The 11,648-nt window shown below is 40.7% G+C and overlaps 2 protein-coding genes across 6 annotated transcripts in view; both read left to right on the plus strand.

Moving 5' to 3' along the window:
- Positions 1 to 11,648, plus strand: part of ZDHHC15 (zinc finger DHHC-type palmitoyltransferase 15) — a 153,482-nt gene that overhangs the window by 44,642 nt on the left and 97,192 nt on the right. For all 5 annotated transcript variants that reach the window (XR_006680058.1, XR_006680059.1, XM_045290235.1 and 2 more), the window contains exon 4: positions 2,767 to 2,887. Coding sequence is in view for 3 of the 5 variants with exons in the window: in XM_045290235.1 (XP_045146170.1) it covers positions 2,767 to 2,887 (121 nt within the window). In the remaining 2 variants the exon portion in view is untranslated. The remainder of the gene's footprint in view (positions 1 to 2,766; positions 2,888 to 11,648) is intronic.
- LOC101644319 (serine/threonine-protein phosphatase 2A catalytic subunit beta isoform-like) lies at positions 7,488 to 8,417 on the plus strand. The gene has a single exon (XM_045290237.1). The coding sequence runs from the start codon at positions 7,488 to 7,490 to the stop codon at positions 8,415 to 8,417; it is 930 nt and encodes a 309-aa protein (XP_045146172.1).

Here is an 11,648-nt window from a genome sequence, read left to right on the forward strand (position 1 = left end):
CTGGACATCCCCTTACAGAAGGATCACAGGAGGGAGACACGCCAGTCAGGGTGCAGCATAGCACTGATGACAGCTTTCCTCTAGTTCTTTAATGCCCCCCCCCATCATGACCCTAATTCTACCTTACAAATCTACCTAGACCAAAGCATGTACATGGGTACAGATAAGAGCTGGAAACACAGGGAATCCAGGACAGATAAGCCCCTCAGGACCAATATTGAGAATATCCAGACCAGGAGGGTAAGTGAAGGTGGAGGGAGAAAGAGGAAACCGATCACAGTTATCTACCTATAGCGCTCTCCCAGGGGGACGGACAACAGAAAAGTGGGTGAAGAGACACATTAGTCAGTGTAAGACATTAAAAAATAAAAATTCATAAATTATCAAGGGTTCATGAGGGAGGGAAGGTGTGGGAGGGAGGGGAAAATCGAGAAGCTGATACTAAGGGCTCAAGTAGATACAAAATGTTTTGAAAATGATGATGGCAACAAATGTGCTTGGCACAATGGATGAATGTATCAATTGTGATAAGAGTTATACGAGCCCCAAATAAAATGAATTTTTAAAAAGACCCTAAACAGTATTCAAATTGATAGTTGAACACCATCAGCATTCTTTACCACAATTTTCTGTAGAACCCTTATTTTCAGTGAACCTTTCATGAAGCGGAGCATGTAAGAGCTAACTATTCTTTGACTGGAGGTACAGGTAATAGGGAGCCCATAATCCATCTGCTTGTCGACAGGTTAAGAGCGACTGCTGTCTACTTTGGCGGTCCTTTATGTGCGAATCCTGTGGTATAGGAGGAAGGGTGTCCCTGTCTGTGGCCTCTCTGTGCTGGTCTCAGTATACGTGCTACTCGGTTGTCATCTTGCTTGAGCTCTCCCCCAGTTCTTTTTTCCTGAGCCTAAGATGGGAAAAGCCATTGCACAAGAGGAAGGCCCTCAAGGAGATGGATTGACATCGTGGCTACACCAATGGGCTCAAGCACAGGAACAATTGTGAGGATGGTGCGGGACTGGGCAGTGTTTTGCTCTGTTGTGTGTAAGGTCACTCTGTGTCAGAACTGACTCAATGGCACCTAACAACAACATATACTCTCAGAACACTTAAGATGAAAGATATGGGCAATATCAGATATTTTTACAGGATTGAATTTTGATTATTAAAAAATAATTAACTCACGGTTGCTCAAAGACCCAAATGCAAACCTTAAAGCTCTAAAGATCACTAAAGAAAATGTATGGACTCACCTTGAAGCTCTTAATTTATATCACAAACAGCAGAAGCTGTACTAGAGGACTGGTATCTCCTAAAAATGATCACTTAAGTACACGAAAAGACTCCCAAAAGAGATCCTACAGACGGGGTTGTGGGCTGGGTACGGAATTGGCAATGACCTATCAGACAAAATAGTAATCTCTTAAGTTTTATAGAAAACGTCAATACCTCAACAACAAAAGAACAAAGAATCCAATTTAAATTAGGCAGAGGATATAAATAGGCACTTCTTTAAAGACAGGTGAACAAGAAACACATGAAGAAATGCTCACAACCATTTGCCGTTAGAGAGATGCAAATCAAAACAACAATGCGATGTTTTCTCACCCCAACAATAACTGCAAAGTCCAGAAAAACGGAAAGCAACAAATTCTGATAAGACCGAGTCACTAGAAATCTTTTGAACTGCTGAAAAAAAAATACAAATACTGGTGAAAATGGTATTGTGTTTCTTTAAAATTATGGAAATAGAAATGCCATATAGTCTAGCAATCCCGCTACCAGGTATGTATCCTACAGAAATAAGTTCCATGACATGAACAGATATATGCAGTCTCATGTCTATTGCAGCATTAGATACAATTGCAAAAAGATATAAATAACCTTAGTGGTAGTCGTCAAGATGAATGATGACTATATGAACAAACTATGGTGCATATGTACAATGGGCTGCTATTCAATATTAAGGAATAATGACCACTAGGAAATCAGTGAATCACAAGAGAACAAATATTGTATGAGACCCTTAATATAAAAATAGGTTGGGGTGGGACGGAGAGATTTACACACAGAAAGAAACCTTCTTAGATGTTTCCGAGGATGGGAGGGGAAGGACAGGTAAATCCCTGATCAAATAGTAGACCTGTGTTGACTGGGTGAAAGGAAAGGTAGCATGCAATAATAGGGTGGGTGGCACAGCAGGAGGAGTGGCAAAGTACATTACTGGGCATGACCAAAAGTAAAATACAATAAAGGTAAATACTATTGTACACACAAATCTTCCTTAATAGTAATAAACAACATATATAAACAAATAGATAACTAGATATGCAAGATGAACAGATGTGGAAAGGTGAATGGGAGTATACACACAAAGATATGGTTTTAAAAACAAAAGAACATTTTAAAAATGGACATCTAAAGTAGGTTTTTATTTACATTTTATTATCTTGCACTTCTGCACTAGTCTTGTGAAAGGAACGGTCCTGGTTAGTGAGATGAACTGGGTCCGGGGACCAGCAATGGTACTTCTTAATTGAGTACTACCTTGGACACAGTACTTAATATCTCCAAGTGTTGTTTTCCTTTTAATGAATTAAAGGTAATACCACTGATCTCATTAAACGGATTAGTAAAAATAACAAAGCAGACAGGTACTTGCGCTTCAAGGATAGGTGATTACGATTTTCAATGAAATGGTTTTTTGTTGTTATTGTTTATCTGATCCTTGGGAAATACAATGTTGTCTCTCGTTTCTGCTTCCAGTTTCACTTGTCCTACACAGACAAGGAGCGCTATGAAAATGAACAGAGACCTGAGGTCCAGAAGCAGATGCTCATCGATATGGCCAAGAAGCTACCAGTTTACACGAGAACCGGGAGTGGAGGTCAGTTCATCCAAGGCCAGCTAGAGAAGGAGAGGCAGCTCAGCAAGATTGTCATATAGGCTTAGTCATGTGTGTTCCTTCATCTTAGGAAAACTCACGGCGTTTTCCCCAACGTTTTATTATAAAAATGTTCAAACATGTATCCGAGTTGAAAAAAATTATAGAGAGAAACGTGGATACCCACCATTATATTCTACCATTAAAATTTTACTATGCATGTTGGACTGCTAACCATCAGGTCAGCAGTTCAAACTCACCGGCCACTCTATGGGAGAAAGATGAGGTTTTCTACTTCCCATAAAGATTTACAGCTTTGGAAACCCTAAGGGACAGTTCTGCTCTGTCCTATAGAGTTGCTATAAGTCAGAATCTTCTTGAGTATCAGAATCTTGATACTCATATTGGCTTCTCACACTGAGATGATCCCCAGTGAAAAATGAGCTCACAGAGGGCTGTAGCTCCCGTTAAACGCCTTTCTTTATTTACATCGTGGTAAGGACACAGATGACTCGGGAGTAAGGTTCATCTTGGGTTGCTCTTCCTCAGACCCCTCTCTCAGGGTAAGCCAACATAGGAAATTCCTTCTGTACATGTAGGCGCCAAGTTTGCATTTCAAGGGAAAGACCATGAGACCAAGGATTCTAGAGTTTCTATGCCTCTAACAAAAGTTGGAAACAGCCCTTATTCAACTGCACCTGGCCCTTGTTCAAGCAGCCTGGCAATCATGTAACCGTGGGTCTACTGTCTGAAAGAACATTGTGTCCCCCATTAGCTACAACAGTAATTACTTTAGTAGTCATGGATATCGAGACAGAGAACATTCCGGTGTTCTCTGGAAGTTTCTTGGCAGCACAGAGGACCGGGGAGAGAAAAATCCCATTCCCAGGCTCCCTATCAGAGAATGCTGGAGCCAAGACTTCTATGTAGGCAGCATAGATGAGACTGCAATGAAGGCAGACCACCCTCCCCGGACACTTTTCTGTGCACACGGCATTCTCTCTCCGCATCATCCAGGAGGCCTGATGGTGTAGTGGTTAGGTGTTGGGTTGCTAACTGCAAGATCAGCAGTTGCAAACCACCAGCCATTCCATGGTCAAAAGACAAGGCTTTCTACTCCCTTAAGAATTTACAGGCTCAGAAATTGACCATGGCAGTTCTGCCCTGTCCTTATAGCGCCACTGTGTGTCAGAATTGAGAATCAACTCTATGGCAGCCAGTTTAGTTTGGGGTTTTGAGTGCATCATCTGCCAAATGATCTTATTTTTAATGCATTTAAAAGTGAATAACAAACAACAGTATAAAATGAATAAATTTACTGCCTTCGAGTCAGTTCTGATTCATAGCAACCATATAGAACAGACAAGAACTGCCCCTTTGAGTTTCTGAGACTGTAAATTTTCAAGGGAGTAGAAAGCTTCATGTATCTCCCCTGAAGCGGCTAGAAGTTTCTGAACTGCTGACTTTGTGCTTTGCAGCACAACATCCTCCTAAATACTTTTCCATGCAAATGGAGAGTTCAAGATTTGTTTTAATCCTTTTATTGGGGGCTCGTACAATTCTTATCACAATCCATACATCCATCCACTGTGTCAAGCACATTTGTACATTTGTTGCCATCATCATTCTCAAAACATTTTCTTTCTACTTGAGCCCTTGGTATCAGCTCCTCATTATTCCCCCCACCCTCATCTATTCTCCCTCCCTCACGAATCTTTGATAATTTATAAATCATTATTATTTTTTAATGTCTTACACTTTCTGATGTCTCCCTTCACCCACTTTTCTGTTGTCCGTCCCCCAGGGAGGGGGTTATATGTAGATCCTTGTGACCGGTTCTCCCTTTCTGCCCCACCTTCTCCTCCCACTCCTGATATCTCTACTCTCATTATGGGTCCTGAGGGGTTTATCTGTCCTGGATTCCCTGTGTTTGCAGCTCTGATCTTTAGCAGTGTGCATGCTCTGGTCTAGCCAGATTTGTAAGGTAGCATTGGGATCATGATAGTGGGGGAGGGGGGGGAAGAATGAAAGAACTAGAGGAAAGTTGTATGTTTCATCGGTGCTACACTGCACCCTGACTGGCTCATCTCCTCCCTGAGACCCTTCTGTAAGGGGATGTCCAGATGCCTACAGATGGGCTGTGGGTCTACACTCCGAACTCCCCCTCATTCACATTGACATGATTTTTTTGTTCTGGGTCTTTGATGTCAGGTACCTGATCCTGTCAACACCTCATGATCACACAGGCTGGTGTGCTTCTTCCATGTGGACTTGGTTCTCAGCTAGGTGGCTGCTTGTTTATCTTCAAGCCTTTAAGACCTCAGATGCTATATCTTTGATAGCCAGGCACCATCAGTTTTCTTCACCACATTTGCTTATGCACCCGAGTTCAAGATTTTTATTACTGTTTTTTGCTGTTGTTATTAAGTTCCACTTAGTCATTTTCCTACTTGTTGAGACACTATATACAATAGAAAACTACTGCCCTGTCCTGTGCCATCCTCACAATTAATGTTATAGGGGTTTTTTATAGGAAAATGTCAGATTTATTGAATTCTCTCATACAGGTATATACTCCTTTAAATAATCAGTCTTTAATCACAATTTACATTTTAAATCCAAAGTGATCACACATTAGCACTAAAAATCAAGCATACACAAAACAAACAAACCTAATTGCTGAGAGCTTTTGATTTCAGGTAGTATGACATGATCACATAAAAAAAGAACCTAAATCTAGAGATCCAGGGTTTGTAACACCTAGCCAAAAAATAGTTATTGATCTAAAAAAGATATTTTTCTTGAGCGTTGCACCACCAGTATTTCATAAGAAATCTCTTGGAATTATTCAGTTCATTCCTCATTTAGCAATGTCCCAGAAACAGGCCTCTTTTTATTCAATGGCTAGACAGCCACATCTTACTAAAATCAGCAGGTTTAAATAAGGAACTTTCGGGGAAATACTTTTCCTGGCGCTTTGGCATTTTCTTTTGCATCTTGGTATCTCCACACTCTAGCCTCGATATGACACTTAGAGACACTGCCATTGTTCCTACAACCTACTGTCTATCTACCAAGTCTGGACATAAAAGGTTTTGTTTGAGGCCCTTATTACAGCAGCTGTATCCTTCCATCTCATCGAGGGTCTTCTTGTTCACTGACCTTCTGCTGTACAAGCATGATGGAATCAGGGACCGCTCCTTCCGGATTACACACCTAATGTAAGTGAGATGAAATCTCACCATCCTTGCTTCTAAGGAGCATTCTGGCTGTAGTTTTTCCAGGATAGATTTGCTCATTCTTCTGGTAGTCTATGTATATTTAATATTTAACACCAACACAAAGACTGGCACAAACAAATGACCAATATGCAAAGTAGAAAGACCTTCCTGAAGAATAAAAGGCGTAGACGCGACAAGAAAAGGAATTCAGAAGAGTGATGTGCAACTGCTTCAATGGATGGAGAAAAAGATTAAGAGAACAATGGAAAAAATTAAATGAGAAATCATACAAAAATTAGAAATCCATAAGATTTATACAAAGATCGTAGACTTTAGACAACATTTTAAAAGAGCAAAGCAGTAGTAATGAAGTGAAGGAAAACTTAACTAGTGATATGAACAAAAGCCTCTTGAATCCAATCTATGAGAAGAACAAGTAATTTTTTAAAATCCAAAATTCCTTAGACTTATGGGGGTCACTGTCAAGAGAAATAACTCATACAACATTGGTGTTCTAGTACAGGAAGAAACAAAAATAGTTCACAGACAAAACAGTGTAAGAATTGCTGGAAGAAAGCTCCTCTAACATCATAAGAGAAGAGAAGATGACCAGTCAAGAAGCTGAAAGAACCACATACAGGATAGACCCCCAAAGAACGTCACACTACCTTATCAAGGACAAGGAAAGAACCTTGAGAGTTGCTTGAGGAAAAAGAAAATTTATGAACAAAGGAAATTCATTAAGAATAAGTTTGTGTTGCTCAGTAGAAAATATGCAGGCAAGAATACAATGGAATGACATATATAAAATTCTGAAAGAAAAATTTGCCATCCAAGAATCTTTTTTTTTAATTTAACAGTTTTATTGGCATATAATTCACATACAATTCAATTCACTCAATTTTAGGGTACTTTCTTCCTCTTGTACTCATTGTTATTAGCTTGCCATTTCTCCCAACTCCCCTGATATACCCTCAAGGAACCAATAATCCATTTACTATCTCTATTGATTTATCTATCCTGGATTTCATATGCAGAAAAACATTTTTTAAAATTAACAACCACAATGAGAGGGAGAGAGCAAAAGCCAGGGCCAGTGAGTAGTGGCCACAGAACCCCGAGAATCCGCCAATTCTAGGCGTCTGCAGGTTGGGCGGGGCTGGGCGGGGCGCGTGGGGGGGGGCCCAGGTGTGTCTCCTGGAGACTGCGCCCTGGAGGTTCCTATGGGGTTAGGGCGGGGCCTGTTACCCTTGACTACCCTGTGTGTCACCTTCCTCTCCTGCCTGGAGTTGCGGCTGTGGCGGTGGGAGAGGGAGGCAGCACCCAGGGTGGGGGTGGGTGGGTGGGGGGCGAAAAGCCACAGGGAAGGACTTCGAGCCAACATGGAGGACAAGGCATTCACCAAAGAGCTAGACCAGTGGATCGAGCAGCTGAACGAGCGTAAACAGCTCACCGAGAACCAAGTCCGGACCCTGTGTGAAAAGGCTAAGGAAGTTTTAATAAAAGAGTCCAATGTGCAAGAGGTTTGTTGCCCTGTTACAGTTTGTGGAGATGTTCATGGACAGTTCCATGATCTTATGGAACTCTTCAGAGTTGGTGGGAAATCGCCAGATACGAACTATCTATTCATGGGCGACTACGTAGACAGAGGCTATTTTTCCGTGGAGACTGTGAGTCTTCTTGTGGCGTTAAAGGTGCGGTATCCAGGACGTATTACAATATTAAGAGGGAACCACGAAAGCCGACAAATTACTCAAGTGTATGGCTTTTATGATGAATGTCTACGAAAATATGGAAGTGTTACTGTTTGGAAATATTTTACAGATCTATTTGATTACCTTCCACTTACAGCTTTAGTAGATGGACAGATATTCTGTCTCCATGGTGGCCTCTCGCCATCCATAGATACACTGGATCATATAAGAGCACTGGATCGATTACAGGAAGTTCCACGCGAGGGCCCAATGTGTGATCTATTATGGTCAGATCCAGATGATCGCGGTGGGTGGGGTATTTCTCCACGTGGTGCTGGCTATACGTTTGGACAAGACATCTCTGAAACTTTTACCCATTCCAATGGTCTTTCACTTGTTTCCCGAGCTCACCAACTTGTAATGGACGGATACAATTGGTGTCACAATAGGAACGTGGTTACCATTTTCAGTGCACCCAATTATTGTTATCGTTGTGGAAATCAGGCTGCTATCATGGAATTGGATGACACTTTAAAATACTCATTTCTTCAGTTTGACCCAGCACCTCGTAGTGGAGAGCCTCGTGTGACTCGACGTACCCCTGACTACTTCCTGTAACTGCACCAGGGAAAATGCCTTTGTATGTGGCTTGTAAAAGCAAATAGTCAAAGTAAGAGAAGCAACTGTAATCTTAGTTTCTGTAACAAATTGGGATCGGTCTTGGCATTAAATCACACCATGGACCAAACTCTCCATACGGATGATGAACATCTAGCACAATTTAAACTGAAATACAGTGCAACACTCTAAGATCAGTCACTCTACAGTTTGTCTGCTGTATTTGTAATGACTATTTTCTGCTGGGCTGTTGAAACAAAAAGGTAAGTAATTCCTTCTACTCCTTTTGTACTTAGTTGAGATTTTAGTTACAGTGTTTTACTGTCATGGATTAATAAAGTTGGAATTTTATTTTAAGGAAAATTCACAAGCTAACTTCCACTTAGCCTATTACCCTTTATTTTATTGAAATTTAGAATTAACTGAAGATTTTTCATGGGAGTATGTTGTTATAACATTTAAAGAGATTTCCCTTCATTTAAGCTAAGTTACTGTTTTATGTTGATCTACATCTTTCTGTATATTTGTCATGTCGCTGCTTGCATCCTATTTGGTGTACTGAGCAAATTCTCCATTTTAAATAAAAACAACAATATCAAAATAAAAGTAAAACCCTCAATAGAAAATATTAAAAACTAAAACAAATTTAAAATGGTTCAAAGGGAGATCAAATGATAAGATAGCAAGTTTTAATATAACTCCATCTGCAATGGTCCACTTTTATTCAGATCCCTGGTCTGTGGTCTAGGGGATTCATCAGGTACAAAATCCATAGGTATTCTGCCATGATTGACGTTTCAATGCTCTGTCTGACAACATGGCTATTCCCATCCATCGACTATGGTCAGAGGGGATTCACCAGAGGCTTAATCCATGCTTGGACCTTGCAAATGCATTTTGGGTTTACACTGTCATCTGTAGCCTTCTGCAAACCAGGTGTTCACAATTTAAGCTCTAATACCATTCTCTCCTTTGGATTTGGGTTTTATTATTTATAATACTTGTGTCACACAATCCCCGGTGTGTTTCTTCTATGTGGAGTTAGTTGATGCCTCACCTAAATGGCTGTTTTTGTAAGACATGCCTATAATACCTCAGATGCTATTCTTACTGATAGCCAGGCACCATCTAATTTCTTCTCCACGCTTTGCTATAGCACCCATATCTTCAGTAATCTCTTCATGAGGGTATCAAGCAGGCCCATAAGAAATAATTGTCCTTAGATTATGGCTAGAATTAAGTGCATGCCCCTAATCCATTCATACATCTACAGTGTATATATATATATCTCCATGGATCACCTTAGAGACATCATTGTCATTTTATGTTAGACATCAATAATCCTCCTGGGGCATAAAGTAATTTTATTGACAATATCATTAATTTATCCAATGGTATAAAACAGTTAAAACAAGGAAATTATACCTCTATAGGACAGCTATCAACTGTAATAAATGGATTGTTGACTTGTACACATTAAACTCTTAAGTCACTTTATACTATTTACACAAACAATGGGAAAGGGCAAAATTTTAATAATATTCATTCACAACAGCAGAACCACATCTACCAGATTAATACATGTCTTAATAAAGCAGGGAAGACATTAAAATAGCAAGATTATGGTAGTCCCAGGCCACTATTCATTGTGCTCCCTCAAGGCAAGAGGTGTGAACAAAAGTCCAATGACCCCCAGTTCTATGCCCTTGGGGATAGCAGCTATCTTTTTTTTTCTCACACTAGGGAGTTTCAGCCTTACGTCCAAGGGTTACAGGTGACTTGGAGGTAAAGCCCAATTCACTTAGTGGGGTTTCCACATTGAGTCATACTGGTGTGGCCTATGAAAGATATTATGCACCTCAAAAGAACAGAGTCTAAAGTCCCAGTAGTCTATAGCTCATATAGCTATAGTCTATAGTAGTCTGTAGCCCTGCATCATCAAGGGATGGATAGAAACTAGTTCATAAGTGGTTTTCCCCAATGGGAGGTTGCTCCTCCCTATTTTCAAGCTGCATAAATGTAATTTCCTTCTCTGAGACACACATCTTAACACCATCTTAACTTGAATTTCTAGTAAGGTTTTCCTATTATTCTGGTAGAAATGTGTGTTCATTTGGGGTGACCTTAGCACAATTTTGTATGGCAGGAATTGAATGATCTTCTCCCTCTCCCCACATCTTCAAACACTGACTACATTTGAGGTGAGGTGTCCTCTGTCAACGCGTTTTTTAAGATGTACACATAGAAGGAGTGCTAGGCAGGTTCCCTACACCATTGCTTGGGAGATGGGAATCATTTACATGCCCTGGGAGCCAGCTTTCATGTTGGTGTTTATCCTCATAGTAGTAGGGTCATAAAATATTTGTTCTTTGGTCACTGACTAACTTCACTAAGCATAGTAGTTTCCAGGTCGTTCCATGTGATGAGGTGTTTCGTGGTTTCATCACCTTTTTAAAAATGATTTTATTGGGGGCTCGTATAATTCATCACAATCCATACATGCATCCATTGTGTCAAGCACATTTGTACATTTGTTGTCATCATCATTCTCAAAACATTTTCTTTCTACTTGAGCCCTTGGTATCAGCTTCTCATTTTCCCCCTTGCACCACAACCCTCCCTCCCTCATGAACCCTTGATAATTTATAAACTATTATTATTTTTTCATGTCTTACACTGACCGATGTCTCCCTTCACCCACTTTTCTGTTGTCCATCCTCCAGGGAGGGGGTTATATATAGATCCTTGTGATCGGCTCCCCCCTTTCCCGCCATCTTCCCCTTCCCCTCCTGGTATCACCACTCATTATTGGTCCTGAGGGGGTTTATCCTGGATTCCCTGTGTTTCCAGCTCTTATCCGTATCTCTGGTCTAGGCAGATTTGTAAGGTAGAATTGGGATCATGATAGTGGCGGGGGGAAGCATTTAAGAACTAGAGGAAAATTATATTTTTCATCGTTACTACCCTGCATCCTGACTGGCTCATCTCCTCCCTTCAACCCTTCAGCGAGAGAATGTCCAGTTGCCTACTGATGGGCTTTGAGTCTCCACTCTGCACTCACCAACCTTTACAATGATATGATTTTTTGTTCTTTGATGCTTGATACCTGATCCCTTCGACAGCTCGTGGTCACACATACTGGTGTGCTTCTTCCATGTGGGCTTTGTTGCTTCTGAGCTAGTTGGCCACTTGTTTATCTTCAAGCCTTTAAGACCCCAGCTGCTATATCTT

This window comes from Echinops telfairi, unplaced genomic scaffold, assembly GCF_000313985.2.
Source record: "Echinops telfairi isolate 266 unplaced genomic scaffold, ASM31398v2 ScPeMD7_34;HRSCAF=130, whole genome shotgun sequence".
NCBI lineage: Eukaryota > Metazoa > Chordata > Mammalia > Afrosoricida > Tenrecidae > Echinops > Echinops telfairi.